Source organism: Tympanuchus pallidicinctus, unplaced genomic scaffold (assembly GCF_026119805.1).
Source record: "Tympanuchus pallidicinctus isolate F22 unplaced genomic scaffold, pur_lepc_1.0 scaffold4, whole genome shotgun sequence".
NCBI classification, from domain to species: Eukaryota; Metazoa; Chordata; class Aves; order Galliformes; family Phasianidae; genus Tympanuchus; species Tympanuchus pallidicinctus.
The window spans coordinates 50,015,436-50,032,468 of NW_026294758.1; the positions used below are offsets into that span (position 1 = coordinate 50,015,436).

General features: G+C 37.5%; 1 protein-coding gene across 1 annotated transcript in view; it reads right to left on the bottom strand.

The window, feature by feature from the left end:
- The window catches only part of ANKRD31 (ankyrin repeat domain 31), a 53,773-nt gene extending 37,607 nt beyond the window's left edge, over positions 1 to 16,166 (bottom strand). Inside the window, exons 1-7 of the mRNA XM_052700337.1 lie at positions 16,028 to 16,166; positions 15,291 to 15,337; positions 12,810 to 12,865; positions 6,951 to 7,577; positions 4,302 to 4,573; positions 3,869 to 3,993; positions 1,294 to 1,473 (exon numbers count right to left, since the gene is read on the bottom strand). Coding sequence (XP_052556297.1) covers positions 1,294 to 1,473; positions 3,869 to 3,993; positions 4,302 to 4,573; positions 6,951 to 7,577; positions 12,810 to 12,865; positions 15,291 to 15,337; positions 16,028 to 16,125 — 1,405 coding nt within the window. The 5' untranslated portion in view covers positions 16,126 to 16,166. The remainder of the gene's footprint in view (positions 1 to 1,293; positions 1,474 to 3,868; positions 3,994 to 4,301; positions 4,574 to 6,950; positions 7,578 to 12,809; positions 12,866 to 15,290; positions 15,338 to 16,027) is intronic.
- Between the last annotated feature and the right edge of the window lie 867 nt (positions 16,167 to 17,033).

The following is a 17,033-nucleotide window of genomic DNA, read 5'->3' on the forward strand; positions in this document are numbered from 1 at the left end:
AAGGATAGAAAGCAAGCTTTTGAACTGGTTTTAACATAGCCTTGAATCAGTTACTTAAACATCCATTACAGCAAAGTTTTGGTTTTTTTGTTTTTGTTTTTTTTTTTTTTTGGTAGAGTGACAAAACTAAGAGAAAAAGAAAAAAAGATCTTCCAGTCCCTTGCATTTTATAGAGCACCTAATCATAGAATCATAAGGTTGGAAATGCCCTGCAAGATCATGTAGTCCAACCATCCTCCCATTACCATTTTTTAAATGAAGAAATTCTAGTAACTCCATATCCTGGAGCAAAAGCTTGAAATCGTTCAAGGAGAAGAGATGAAAGTTTCACTGAAGTGAAAAAATCTATTTCTTCCTACCTTAGAAGTATCTTCTTTTTAATATAGTAATAATATCCTGAAAAATTGCACCTGGAACATGAGTTCCAGTGCTAGAGCTGAGCAACACCATTCTCCAAAAACCACAAAGACGACAAAGTGCCACTGCAATCACTTTGTAACTCCCTTAAAGGACTTCAAATAACGATCCAAACTGAGACCACAGACAGTATTTTCCCCATAGTTCTTCATATTCTTCACACATAATATCCAGAAAATAAAAAGGAAAAATGAAAATCAACTTCAAGTATTCAGTAAGGCTCTGAAGCACAGTAACGAAGTGGAGGAGGAATGAAAAAGGTTAGATAACATATAGATAACGATTGGTAGATACTTTTAAGGGAATAGACAAGGCATAGGGCTAGAGTATAATAATCAGAACAATGATTATTCAAAGAGAGTAAGATGAAAGCCTTTCAAAATGTCACGGATCTGTCAGTGCTTTCTCATTATGTTTTCCTTGCTACAAAATAAATCAGCTGGGCCAGGCGAGCTTCCCATCTCTTTGAGGAATTTTCCTAAATCGTGTTTTATGCGGTTGTGCTTCTATCCAAAAGATAATCACCTTTAGCCACAGGACAATCATTTTTTGTTCTCACAGGAAAGCTGTGAAATCTCAGCCATCACACAAAATGGACACATTCCAGGAGTGAATAAAATATCTGTGAAACACATTATACTGATTACGTAATTAACGGACTAAAATTTAAAAATTTCCTTTTTTTTTTTTAATACACTTTTATACATAGGTCTATTTGTCTTTTCATGAAGAATTAGCAAACTAAACCATAAAATCACAAAGATCTACTGACCAGTCACAGATCTAGTCTTTTACTGCTCAAACTCATATTATGTACTTCCATTACTATATCTATACATATTTTGAAAATAGTACATTAATACAGCAGCAACTTACCAGCATAATCCTTATCATCTATGTTTGCACCAGCTTTTATTAGGTTATGTACATGGTTTAGATCTTCAGCAACAACAGCTCTGTGTAGTAAGGTCTCACCATACACATTCCTCTTATTTATTCTTGAAAGCATAGCAGGGTATTGAGGATCTGTTAAACTCCTACAATAGAATTCTTGTCCTAAAAAAAAAAAAAAAAAAAAGATTAAATTATAGCTCCATTCAAAAAAGATGCCACAGCGAATACCATAACAAAACTCCAAATTAAGTTCAACATGCAGGAATGTAACTTTATTAAAGTGTTTAGTTTAGGCTTCTTGTTTTTTTAATGACATTTTTGCAAAGGGCATTCTTTCCTAACAGTTGATAAAGCTACTTTATAACTCATTACAGATGAACAGACTTTGAAAGCTAGTCAATAACTCAGTAACATCCATTAACAGTCAAATTTATCAGTACTTTCTTCGTAACTACTTGCATGTTAAAACTTCTACTTCACAATCAAGGAATATTTACAGAAGAATAGAGAAGAAATTAGCTTCCTCAAGTTTCTCAATTATTTTACAAACAGCTCAGTCAACAGTGCAGTGAAGAAAACCGTTGGACCAAAATCATTAGCTATCCAACAAAAATTCTCTCTGCTTGAAAGTCAGACACGTAAATGTAAAAAACTAAAAGATACAATTATTAATTTCTAGTTCCTTATTTTACAAAAGAAATGCTGTCTTCCACTGTGTTTTCACTGTACTGTATTTCAGATTGGATGAAATCATTTCCAATACACAGATGAGCTGTGTGGCATTTTACCAGCAGCAGATATCGCACAGTGGAGATGAGCATTCTGGCTGCTGCATCCCTGAAAAACAGGGAGAGAGGAGAGAAAGAAGGAAAATACAGGAGGATGGGCTGCAGTAAACTACATTCTAGTGGTTCGGGCCATTAGTTCATCTACTAGTGAAAAAAAACCATGGTTTTTGGGACCACATCTCCACTGCTCTTCTTCACAGTCTGAACTAGATGCTGTTCACTGTGCCAAAGGCATTAGGAATAGAAATTTTAAGCAAGCCGTAGTTCTCTAAAGGCTGTAACTCACAATACCTAACGTGTCTACTATTCAGTGAATTGTGGTGTACTGTGAGCTCAGACTTCAGTTGTTCCCAACCTTCTTAAGTGCTCAGATCTGCATGTATTTTTAGAATCCAGTAGGAATGGACTCACCCAGCACCTTCTGACAGGTGAATACTAGGATAGTATTTCCATCCTATGTGTTCAGTCTTGCAAGACGATCATTCACAATACATTATAACACAGCATTCAAAGATTATTTAAATCAGCCAAGAAATTTAGAAGGGATTACACTACACAGACAAACATAAAACAAGGTGCAATTTCATGTTATACTTAACAGAATTTAACTAGACACTGTTACTTCAAGAAGTCCTATTACTTCTACCCTACCTTCCCTACCACCTTCCCAGTGTCAGACCAACTGATGCCTAATGATCCAAACCATAACTTTAGTGAAGCTTTTTTTTCAGTGAATTACCAAGCTAAGATGTCTCAGAGTCCTGATTAGTATATCTGATGTAAAAGGGAAGCATTTGTTAGATTACAGTAACATGAAAATACCTCTATAAGCAATGCAATTCCTTCAGCAAAAACTGTGCTAAAAACAACAGCTTATTCTTTAAGTAGAAACTAAGTCACTAAGTAGATTAGTTTGAAGCTCACAAAAATTGTACTCCTATGGGGAATAATGAAAACCCTGTGATAAGAGTTGATAATTGGTAGTAGAACTATCGATATTTTCTAAGATCTACAATGTAGATGTTACTGTTTTAATACTTACAAACTTTGTAACCTATTTGAATGATAAATTCAGACTGAAGGGGTTTTAACAAGAACAAACTTTAAAGATCTCAGTCTTAAAGGTTAGCTCTAAAGTCAGCATATAAGTATGGAAATTCTGTATTCTCCTACCACTCTGTGAGTCATAAGAGTTTGTTTGCATCTTCGGACTATGAAAAACAGCAATCTTCCTCTGTGACAAAGGCTACAGCAAGGAAGAATACTTGAAAGGGCACTCAGTGACAGTAAGAGGGAAGGTCAATAACCTTACTTTACACCTGAATAGAATAACAGAAGAAAGCCTTTAAAATAGAATAAAATGCTTTGTATAGGTGAATTCTTAAGGATTGCACTGCTCTCAGTGATGTTGCACAGCAAATACTAGATTATAGAATTAGGATCTACTTTTAACTGTAAGAAAGTAATTTTCTTCTCTTTCACAGAATATACCATAAACACTTCATATATTGTTGTATAATAAAAAAATGCATTCTGAAAAAACTCTCATTATTCTTACTGGGTTTGTGTGCACAAACAAACTGCTAGATGGTAATAGGCAGACTTAAGCAAAGTAAGTTACTGATGATTTTAATTATTAAAATAAATGTTCCTATTATCTTTCTAAAAGAAATTCATGATAATATAGTGGAAAGACTCTGAATTACATTTGCTTCAGTATACACGTTTAAATGAAAAAGCATCTGATACTTATCAGACAGCTCTCTTACTCATTTTATCTCTGATTCTTTCACTCCTCCTTCTCTCGTCAGCTTTTCTATCCTCATTTTTAGATACTTCTTGGGACCTGTTGATTTCCGGATCTTGCTTGTTTTTAGAAGATTTCTGAATTTCACTGTCAAGACATTTGTTTGAATCAACGAAAACATTCTCTATAAGAAGCTGTGTTTTCAGAAGATCTAAGATGATTAACATATTTGACTGTAAAATGAAGTTTCGAACAGTGTGGAAGGATACATGCCAACTTAGTACTGAATAAATGGAAAAATCAGGAGGGAAACTGACTTTTATGTCTTTAAAAAAGAAGGAAAAACCTTACTTCTGGATCATCTGAAGTCATTAACATGAAAAATATGTACTCGGTATGTGTTGTACATTAATAAAAATAAGAATTTAGGAATATTACACATGCCTTTGTCATACCTAAAATATTTAGCTTTGCTTCTTGTAGAGAGATTGTGAGGCAGTTTTTGCAGTCCTTCTGGCATCTGTTCATGACTGGACACCCTATCTCTGTACCTTACTGAAGAAGTCTCTCTTAGCTCCATTGTTCTCCCTGATGTTGTTTTAGTGGTTTCTGCACATAAAACAGCCTCTACTAAGCGTGAACTTCCCTGCCTAGTTCGTTTTTCATTACAGGTGGCACTCCAAAAATTGGAAGTTACTTCTTTCCCTTTCTGATCATCACTCACAAGCTGTGACAAAAAATAAGTATTACAAGTAAATGGTAAGCATGCAGTTAAAATAAGCACTATAGATATAAGAACTTAAAGAACATCATGCTATGAATTATTTATGTGCTCAAAGATAACAGAGAAGTTACTTAATAACTAGAATTCTACAGATTGCAGAGACAGAAGTTTTCATAGGAGAGGCATTCCTAAACCAGTATGCCACATCATGTTGTACCAAGCGAAATACTATACTTTGTATCTCAACTTAAGCAATATATCTAACCTGGATGACAGTGAATAAAAGTTGCTATTATCTAAAGGTTCTTTAGCAGGATGTGTGAAATGAGTTAATAGATTAGTTTCAGTTTCCTATGAACATAAACTCTTGTCCTGAAAAGACAATATAATACATATAACATCATAAGATAAATCATCTTATGCCACTCTTGATCTAGCCTAAAAAAGTGTGCAAGATCTCGAAGCATGCTTCACCAGATTGAGGTTCAGTAACTACCAGCTGAGTTGTTGATCCTGAAGATATACTAATCCTCATCTACAGCCACTACAGAAGCAAATTTACCTACAGTCTTCTAAAAGCCAGGTATCTAGATAGCATTAGACATCCTGGCTCCCCTAGCAGTGATGAAGAAGACCAGATACTTGCTGAGTGATTCATTTCATTCCAAACGGTGCTAAGTGGAACCTGAATTACTGCATTACAGAAGAGGCGTATGGCTAACAAGTGAGCCAAATCCTATCCTAGCTATATGTCATCATATGAATTTGAGTTCGTTGAGGTTATTCGGTTTTATCAAGTGTGTGTGATATGCTGCTGAGTATCAGTCAAGTTGCTAAACAGCTGGTATTCATTAGGTTATTACACACTTGACTAACACCGAAGGTCTTGGGGCACACCCTCAGCACACATGCATGTAAATTCCTTCAAAGTGATGTGGGAGAACTTGTTAGTACTTCACTGGGACAAAAAATGGGCTATCTTGATTACATCTACACAACAGTACAGGTTCTCCACTTTTGAGTCCTTGTTGAACAACAAAAATCCTCTGAAAAAACAAGGACAAGAAGAAAAGGGAACAAATACACTGTTAGAAGGCAATATACTAAAACAAGTATCTATTTTTCCTAATAGTTGCGCTTCCTTTCTGCCCTTAAACACAGCAGATGAAAACAACAAGAAAAAACCACTCTAAAAATAATTATTAATTGACAAGAGATTATAGATTACATCTTGAATGGACCCTGTATCATAATCCTAACTGAAAGCTTTTGTAAGTTGTTATTCTAGGACATGTAGCCTCGACATCCTTCAGCACATTTACGTTAGCTACCTTTGCAGCACATTTGATTATATGCTGTTTTACTCAGCATTACCAACACAGACCTAATCAGTTGTTAGCTTTTGGATGCTTTGTATCATTCTAGGGAAGCAGACTATAAAACCAAGTAAAGTACCTAGTTACTGTATTGTGATTCTATATTTGCAGTTCCAGATTATTCAAAGACAATGCAAATAACTTGATTTCAGATTTACAAAGGATGGCTGCTACCCTCCATAGCATAAATTTTCTTCTATGTTCTCTTAAATATTAAGCAATAATAATGTTTCTTTCCCTTTATAACCCTCTCTAAGCACAGGGTTTGAGGGGAAAAAAAAAAAAAAAGACCAAATTTGTATCCACATGCACCACATCTTCAGGGGAGGACATGAACACCAAACTATGTTTCAGGTGTTTTTCAGACATTCTTGAAGAGGCATAAATAAACAACAGAAATGCAATTCTTCACACATTTGCTAAAGATTCTCAAAAGCAGTCCCACTCGTCTCTGGGAGAGACACAGCTGTAATTTCTTTTTGTAATACTTGCTGCTATTGTGGCAGGAATTCTGAAAGCAGAACTCAGCATACTATAATATGGGAGAACAAACAAACAAACAAAAAAGAATAAACAATACCAATTGGCTGGTGTAGTATCCAATTGGTATTGTTTTGTTTTTTTTTTTAATGCTTTTTGTGGAATAACAGAACAGTGGAGTGACAGAAGAGTGGTTCAGAGCTTTGTAAACAATACCATACAAATAAGGTATGCAAAAGTACAAAGAGTTTTTGAAACTCCTGTGCTGACTCCAGATTTCCACGTGAGTCACTGATTTAATTCCACTAGGATTTCTCATACCAAGGTTGGCTATTTTTGTAATATGAACATATTAAAACACCTCTAAACTTGTAAAACAAAAACACTGAAGATATATTAAGCATTTAAATTACCTATGCCAGGTTTTTTCTATTAAGATTTTTATATCCAAGTAATTTGACTATTGCAGAAAACATTTTCGGATAAGCATAACCTTTCAAATACTGATTAAACTATATATGTACCTGCTCATAAGTTGTCCTCTGCAAGCTAAATCCTGTTAAAGTTTTTGATTTGTCCACCTGAATCACAGGAAGCTGAGGCTCAAGCACGCTTGTTATCTGTGTACAGTCATCTGCCACTTGCCTGGCAATATCATGTTCTGAATTTGCCTGCTCGTCTTTGGTGTTAAGCTGTCTCTTGCTTGGCACTACAGGTGTGTCTGGCTGTACTACAGATCCGGACATAGAATTCAGATCTGCCACAAGCTTTTCTAGCAGAGCATCACTGTTTTTATCTGCTGGTGCGTCACTGGAAAAGACACGATCAGGATACTCTAATATCACTGTAGGACTCCCAGAATCACTAAGAACTCTCAACCAATCACTGATTTCAAGTTCACCAGTCCCTAAGCTCTGTTCAGTGAGTGACAATGATTCCATGAAAATCTTTCCAAATGCTGACAACGAAAGACTGTTATCATTGTTGGAGGGTTGTTCCTCTGTGCTGTTATCTGTGTCAATCACAGCCACGGTGGGCTTCAGGCAATCTTCTAAAACATGCTGAAATACATCTTGTGGTGTTACTATCTCCTCCAGAAAGGTGTCTGGACACAGGATTGCCTCTGGAGAGAGATCTTCACAACTTAATTTCTGTAAAATTTACACATTAAAAAAATGTTTACAAAAAGGAATGTAACCACTCTTTCTAAAAAGCACATAATTAACACCCACTGTACAAGTTAATGGTATACATGTTTTGTTCACAGTTTTTGCATAAATTCTAAGACCTGTAAGCCTACCTTAAAAGTTTATTTAGATGTAGATAGAAGCCTCAGTTTCAAAAGACCACCTGTTGACTTCCTTAGCAGTGAAAATCCAGAATAATGGAGACTAAAATTGCTATAAAATCAAATATCTTACGCTTTTGTGAATGACCTGGTAGTGTTAGAAGTCTTCAGAAGAAAGGCATTACAAGTTTTTGTCAGAGAAAAAAACAAAAATAAACATACAATATAAAAATGCCTATTAGAACACTGTATACTATAAGTTTTGATTATCTATTTATGTGGATCCCAAACTACGGAGCATTTGTGCTTCACAATCATCAGGTCAAAGTCTTAGAAGTATCACTGGAGACTGCAGGTTTGAGTCTTCATGCTGAATACAAAACCACAAAACCAAAACTATTTTCAGAAAATAAATACTGTTGTTAATTCTCTACTTATAGTTGCTTTCATTTTTATACCAGTTCATAAGTATTCCCCCCCAACACCCACAATTTATAACTGCTTCTGCAGTCCTAAAACATATTTTCTACATCTAAAAAAGTGATGTTGCTTAATAAATACTGAAGCTTAAGGTAATTTACTTCAGTACATTTTTAGACTATTGCTGCCAGCAAGTGGCAATACTGTGTACTGCTAGCATGCTTTAACATAGCTGGTAATGGAATTTGGAGAATGTTCACATAATAAAATAGAAAGGGCAGAAAATTGACTCATATTCAGTTTGTAAGATATTACAGATGTGTGATGATTTAAGCTTTTTTCCTCAGTCTGCTGTTTCCTATACTGTACTCATGCAGTAATTTTTCCTTTTTGAGTATTTACTACATTCTATTTAACCATTTAGTTTTAGATTACTCTCATTTTTTTGCAAACTTGAAGCAATTGAGGAAAAGAGAAACACTTTATGTACAACTTTCTGTGCTTGAAGAATTGCAGAGTCAGTGGCAGGTATGTACATGAGTAAATTTCTACAAATAAGGTTTGATGCACCAGCAGAAAGGTAGGTATAAGTGACATCTATATTATTGGAGAAAGATCAGTCAGGCACAAGCATCTAATATGTTAAGATCCTGAACTTGAACACCAACTGAAATCCATCACTTATATATGACTAGTGTTCTACACCTCCCTCCATTCTAAACACAAGTGCCTACCTGCTAGCAAAATCCTGTAGGACTACAAACAATTTAAATCTGCCAAACATAACTTTAGCATCTTCCCTCTCCTGTCACTTGTTTCAAAGCCCAATGCCTACAGTTCCTGTGTCTACAACTGTCTGTTGAAATAGACAGAAAAGATGGTGAATGAATAGGGCTGAGAGAGCTGGCAATGGACTGAAGCACTGGCAGGATTCTTACATAAGAGCATTCTTTTTTGTGCACCCAGTCTGGTGAACACAGTCTAAAGTGACAGTATTTTCAATCAAGGGAAGAGCAGGATTCCTCCTCTGTCAGTAGATCAACAGTAAAATAACACCATTATGGTTGACGCAGTTTCAGCTCTTCCTCTTCCAGAAGAGCTATGCTTCATGCAATTCATTTCACAAAGAAATACTACATAAGAATAACAATGAGAAAAAGTATCTCATTGGCATTAGTTTATTACTTTTTTAATAAAGTTTGAATACCATCCATCATGGTATCTGCAAATCTCTTCCACTAAGCAGAAGCATGGTTAAAAAAAAAAAAAAAAGAAATGAAAGCCTTGGTTCAAATCCCATTCCCTTAGGGTCTTCATATTCTCCATTATATCTGGTACCATTCCAAATCAAGGTGCTCCTTAATCTAGACTCAAAAACTGCTTACCTTCTAGCAACAAATCAGAACCTCATTGCCCCAGTCTCACCCAGGAAACATACACTGGTTAACAGTTGAGTACGGCCATGCTTCAAATCAGAAACTCACACAGGAAGAAACAGGAAACTGAAGTCAAGTAGAGGTCTCATCTAAGAACCTTATTTGACCATGGATATAGAAACTGTGGGTTAATAAACTCACTGCACCAAATAGCTAAGCCTCAAAATAAGGCTTAGCCAAGCTTTAACAGTTTAACTCTCCCTACCCACTGTGTAAGCTGGAAAGAGGCACATCACTTCCAGCAGATGGCAGTACATTCATATCTTCGTGAATCTTAATATAAGGACTTTTTTTTTTAAAACATGTTTGAAAACAATTAAAAAGTTATTGATATTGTATCTTGCAAATGTTGCAAAGAATGGAAGTGGACTGAATAATACTGAAGAGCGATCAATGAATGTTTTGGAAATAAGTTCTCCTGCAAAGTTCAGTCTTTCAGTACACACCAGAGAATCAGCACAAAAGAGTTAAGGCTTCGGAAGTATCAACACTCCTGGCTTCTGGGAGAATGCTGAGCTGAAAGTTATTGCAGTATAGTGGGACATAAGAGATGCAAAAAGAGAATCACAGAATGGTTGAGATTGCCTTAATTAATGAGCTTCTCGTGTATTTTCAGAAGCAGATAAACAAAAATTAGTGTTCCCAGTCATTGCTGGTTGTCAAGGTATCTATCCCACCCTTTTTTCAAAACAACAGAAGCTTGTGGTGGTCATAAGTTTCATAGCAAGATCTTTTCTTTCTGTACCTTGACAGTGCCAACATCAGTCAGTAAGGAAAAAGTACAGTTCATAGTAACCAATTCTGGTCTTCCTACTACAGGCTACCAAAATAGCCTCTGGAAATCTTCTCAGTGTACTTCACCTGGCTATTCTCCAGAGGCACAGGCATTTTTTGTTCAGCTCTGCAAAATGGGAGTGTTTCATTTGCTAACCCCCACTACTGTAGTTGGATATTGGTTAGTTGTATAGGTTTCAGAAAGAAATACTGAAACTGGGATTTTATTGCAAGTTAACAGACATTTTCTAAAGAGCCTGCAGATGACAGCAAGGATTCCATTTACCACTAAGATCTTAATTTCTTTGAGACCTTCCAGATAACGTCTTCAGACCTGCAGACATTCTTATAATGGCCCATGACATAGTAACAGGAACTGCTGACACCAGCTATTTTTTTTTTTTTTTTTTTTTTTTTTTTTTTTTTTTTTTTTTTTTTTTTTTTTTTTTACTACAGACACAGCAATACATCTGATTTCAATAGGAGTCTCCTTGTCAAGTATCTATGGACCTGAAAGCAATGACCTGCTCAGGGATGATCTGAAACAAAATTGAAAAGCACAGAGATAGCCTTCTGCCTCAAATGGCCAATAGTAGGAGACAACCATGGAGAGGCTGCAGACAGCAGCATAAAGACATGATACAGTGGCAAATGCTCTAAGAACCTCTTCATGCTTGCTCTCCCTCTGTCAGACAGAAATAAATAAGCTCAGGAACACGACTGCTCAAACCTCTGTGACCACAAAAGCCATGACAGGAATGTGCTGGAAGAAAAAAGGATAAAGGAGGAATGGAGGGAATGTTTGACCACTGCATGTTGATATAAGTGGTTACAAAGAACCCGTGCTCAGAATACTCCCATGTTTCACATAATACATTATTGAAATTTTGGCTACAGGTTCCAAAAGATGTGGGGGTGGGGATAACTCCTCCTTCCCTCCAAAGTTTACTTTATTTTAAGGACAAAAAAAACCTGTTTGCCAAAAGGTAATGACTAAAATAATTAGCATTACTTTTGAGTTACATTCATAACACTCAGGTTGTATTCAGTTTATCTAAATTAGTCTTACATCGCTGCCAGCAGATATAAGGCTGAGATTATAGGCATTATTTCCACACTTTCTCATGCTGTATTGCCACTATCATATCTTCTGTGGAGCTGCTTTGAAAGTATAATCTGGCTAAACCAACTTGAAAAAAATTGATGAACAACACCTAACAGCTACTGTTGTTCCTACTGTTATTTAGAACAGTGGTCAAACAAGCACTAATGCTGGAACAGGAAGCAGTAAAAACAGATGACATGGAAAACATGCAGCACCTTGTAACACTCAATTAGATAGGCTTACATGGAACAGAATCATTCCCATTTAAAATCTGACAAATCAGAGAAAAGTTTTCTCAAAAGTCATTTTCTCCTTTACCTGTCAACAGCAAACTCTAATACTCATGAGCAGCACTGGGATTAGAAAAGACACATAACAAAAAGACTGGTTCTACACACGCAAGTACCAACAATGATGAAGAATGACAGCTAAACATCATTCTTCCAAGCCCTCAGAAAAGATTTAAATTTGATACTGATACCATGCTGTGGATAGCCAAGCTGCCAATGGAATGTTAAATACATCTCACAAAAAGAAGTATTAAAAACTTGTAAGAATTACAAAAACTATTTGCTAGAGTACTTAGGGGTTATTTGCTTTTCTGATACTCCTGATAGGGAAAGCAAGTTTGTCCTTTTCAGACTTGGAAGAATCCCTCACTGAAATTAACATTGGCTAATTGGTTTCAAAAAATGGAGAAAGACCTGGAAAACTACAGGCCACTGAACTTCATATCTGTGACTGGGAAGATGATGGAGCTGATCCTCCTAAAGCTATATTAAGGATGTCATACACAGGTGAAAAACTGATTGCTTAATAGAACAACATTTAATAAGCTGACTACCATCCATGCCAAATTTATTAAAAACTAAGCTAATTAGCAGATCGTGGAACACAGAATTACACATAGATTAGACTACCCCATCATTGTGCAAACAGACATTGTTATGCATTTCAGTTTATTATCTCCTTCTTTATAAAGAAAGGATTATCCCAACACTGGATCACAGCTAATCTTATGAGTATTCAAACATGGTTAACCCAGATTTTCATATTTCAGAACCTGAAAAGAATGTAATAAAACCTTTGGGCTGAGCAACATCTTCATCTTCTCATTACACTTGTTTCTAAAATTTGAAAGGTTGTATCATCATGAAATATCAGGGACCAGACTTTGATACATTACCGGAGAGAATGTGCTACACAGAACATTCTTTTCCCATAGTATTCACTTCTTTCGCAAACCACTGGGCTCTTTCACACACAAAAAAAAGAATGGAAGGTTCAATTATTTCATTAATAATAAATAGCTATGTATTTACAACAGGAAATGTATAATTTCTGTAGAAAACTGATATACCTGGTTTTCATATGAAGGATTAGGAGCTATACAGTTGATTTCTGGAAAAAAAACTCCTAGGGGAAAAAAAAAGTAGAGCAAGTAATTAAAGGTGATTTTCTGTCCTACTGTTCCACACATTTCTACATGTATCAAATTATTTGATGCTGAATAAATATAAGTGGTTTATCTCCCTAAGTCTTGAAACTACAATACTGGAAAAATCAGAAATAAAACAATTTGACCAAAATTATTTGTACTTCTTATAAAAATAAACAGAGAGAAAACACTTGGGGGGGGAAAAAAAAAAAAAAAAAAAAGAAACTTCCAAGTTTGGACCTTAGGCTATAAAACTACAATACATTGAGAAGTACTCAAAATTAATGTCTTTGGCAGGCATGCCTAACCCACAGGCTGCATGTGGCTCAGTTTATCTCATCCTGCAGCTTTCAATTTATGTTTGCAACTTCATTTTCAGTCAACATATATACATTACCTGAGAATTTTCAAACGGAATGTATAGAGTCGCAATCAGACACGCAACTCAAAAAAAAAAAACAAAAACAAAAACAAAATCAAAACAAAGTTGATCACATCTTTTTACCACAGAGAATTAAACCAGATGTTTCCACCCTTCACATTATGTAAGTTTGTTTATTCAATAATACAAAAGCTGGATCCTCTTGTAGTAACTTTGGCAACCTCACCACCTATGGATGGACACATCATATAGGACCTCCAAGCTGCCAGGAAAGCTTCTCCACATCTCCAGTGTAGCCTGTGCTACCCAGCAATTGCAGATCTGGATGATGGTAAAGTATTAAGGGCAATTGATGTGGCTTTCTCCTAATCACTATAGATGACATTCCATAGTAATGATCAGGTGCATTACTTTGTTTTGCTTTATTCTGCCTCATTTCACTTAATATTTCATTGCTTTAAATGCAAGTAAAGATAAATACTTCTTCAACTTGGTGTCTGTGTCCTTCATGCTGACCTAGTCCGTTGGCAAAGCAGAGACATCCTCACTCCCACAAACTGAAGAATGAGTCAAATAAGCACATCTTAAATGATCTTTACCGAATGATGCCAAGTTCTTCATAACTATGAAAGGTTCTGCTTCAGGAGATGACAGCAATAGGAAAAATCTCCTCAAATTTCAATGGATTGCAGATAAAAAGTATACTAATTGAGTGAGCTGATTTTAAAAAACGATGCTTTTGAATACATTCAGGTCTTTAAAATGGCAAAAAGATAAACAAGAAGAAACCTAAAGAAAACTAAGAACAATTTGTGTCACTTGGAGCTATTAGACTGTTAGAATAAAACAGAAGGAAATTAAATGAAGTCTGCAAAGGAGTCAAGGAGGTTACAATAAAATTATTGTGTATTATTAACTACTACCCTCTCCTTCATGCAATCTCTTTCAAGGGAATTAAGGAATATTTTAAAATTTTAAATGAAAGTGCACGTGTTTATATTTAAAATAATAACAGAGTTAAGTATCTGAAGAGAACAGATATATTTAACAATCTTAAAGATTTATTCAATAATAATATATGCTACTGTAGTTACATATGACTACATGTCTTTACACGGATGTATATTTCATCTATATCTTTCAGTTCAAGTACTGTGTATCAGAATGAAAATAACATTTCATATAATCCTTAAGCAAGACATCCTCACTTAGAAAAAACAGAAATTAAGTGCAAAACAATTTTTAAAACACTGGAAGTGTGCCCATTTTTTCCTGTAAACTACTAACTAAAAACACAGATTTCATGAGAGCACTTGCAGTTCATGAAAGTGGATAGAGGTGTTGGTTGATACTCAAACATGAGCCAGCAGTGTGCCCAGGCAGCCAAGAAAGCAAATGGCATCCTAGAAGCCAGCAAGAGCAGGGAGGGCATCATCCCTCAGTACTGAGCTCTGGTGAGGCCACACTTTGAATACTGTGTTAGTTTTGGACCCCTCTCAAAAAGGACTTTGAGGCCTTAGAGCATGTCCAGAGAAGGACAGCGAAGCTGTGAAGGGTCTGGTTGAGGGAATTGGAATTATTCAGTCAGAAGGAGGCTCCTTATCACCCTACAATGTCCTGGAATGAGCTTGTGGTGCACTGGGGGGCAGACTCTTCCAACAGTGATTGAACAATTGGGAAAAGCCTCAAGCTGTGCCAGGAGAAGTTCAGGTTCGATACTGAGAATTTTTTCTCAGGTAGAGTGGTAAGGTACTGGAACACACTGTCAGGGAGGCAGTGGAGTCACCATCCCTGGAGATGCTTAAGCAAAGAGCAGATGCAGTACCTAGGGACATGGTTTAGTAGACAGTATTAGTGGTAGGTGAATGGTTAGAGTACATGATCCTAGAGGTGTTCCAATCCTAATGATGCTATGATTCTAATATTTAATTGTTGGTGTTATGAACTCTGGCAACATCCACAGAAATGGTTTGCTGAGAAGAACAACTAAGAAAAAAGACTGAGAAAAGAATCTGTCTTACCTCCTATTTCAGTGGTTAAAGTCATTCTGGTGTTAACGAGAGATAACCTTAAAAAAAAAAAAAAAAAAAAAAGTCAAACCACTGCATTATCTTCTCTTCACTCATATAAACTCGAGGACGCTAATCCTGTCAGCTGCCTTTGTTTGGGTGCCGACAGCCTCCGGCCAGCATGAAAGCCAGTCTGAAAGAGCGGCACAGTGTCCCACAAAGAAACCCAGACCGTCCGTCCTGCCGCCCCTTCTCACTGCACGCCTCACGCAAGGGCACAGCACTGACGGTACACCTGACAACAGCCGCACTCAAGGTAAACGCAAACAGAACAGTTTGGAACAGCAATTTGGAACAGGGCAGTTCCAATTGCAATACCTTAAAGAATACGAAAGAAAGCACCGTGAAAGCGCCATTAAAAGCAGCAGAGAAGTAACAGCAGCGATCGTATTTGCTGGGTTTTTTTTTTGTTTGTTTCCTTTTGAGCAGAATTCTCACATCTCCACTGACTCACACGTTACCTATGTAGGTAAGACCGAAGGGTGCAACTGTAGGGCGAGGAACCACCTAATCCCAGTGTAAAAAAGCGGCCCAAGAAGAGGACGGAAAAACTCCCCGGCACCACACAGCCACCAATAAAGTTCAAGTCATGCCGCTTCTGCGCTGGGCTGCCGGGTGCCCGCTGCCTTGACCCGGACCTGCGGCCTCGCCTCAGCGCGGCATGGAGCGCACCGCTCGCGCGTTACCACCTCAAGCTGCTGAGCTCCTCCTCCTCCGCATCGCTTCTCGCCGCGGAGCCCCACGCGCCGCTCTCATCGCAGACGACAAAACCACACCGATCCGACATTCTGCTACCATCCCACTTCCCCTTCTCTCCTTTTGTCTCCTCTACTGCCCCCGCCCCTCAATCCTCGCTGGTCCTGCCCCTCCCCTGCTCCTCACTTGTCCTGCCCCTTCTCTCCTTCCCGCTCGCGTCCTCCTCCCTTTCCCGTGCTTTCCCGCCAAAGCCCCGCCGCGATCCGTTCCTCCACAGCGGCGGTGGCCATTTTGTGTGCGCTGAGGAGGAGGAATGAGCGGGAACGTTAAGACAGAAGCCGTTAGTCGGGTTGAGGAGGCGCAGGAGGAGCGGCTCGCCCTTCGTAAAGGGCTTTTGCTCCCCATGGTCTTTCAGTAAGACTAGCATTGGCCTACCTGCGGTGGTGGGCCTCGGGCTTCTGCCACATGCACTCTTCTCTAGAGCTCTCAGCTGTGTGTCTGCCCAAAATTCTTTGCCCTCATTTCTCTGCTTCTGTGGCTGCCTATAAGGAGCTAACTGAACCTTCTTTCCTGAGCATGATGATTTGCTTATGGCGTCAAGACTAGGAGTGTGTTTGAAACACAAAATAATATTACCAGTCTTGAGACCGAAGAAGCTTGCAAACAATGAGTCCTCGCAGACAATTTGAGCAGAGGCTTGCAAATTCCTCTCCGTACGATGGCTGTAAACTCACCAAATAAGGCTTCACTTACAAAGGTCAACTAACAACTTGAGCATGTGAACTCTGGACTTACTGCATGGGGTTAATAGGCTAATTAATATTAAGTTCTCCACCTTGGGCAGCATATAGTTAGAGCTAACTATACATATGATGTGTGATACAGAGGGTAGCTTACATACATGGGGGAACATGTATTAGGTGGACTGGAAAGACTGTAATCTCCAGGCACTTTAGTCAGAGGAAAGGAGAAGGGACAATACGGCTGGGAAATACCTCT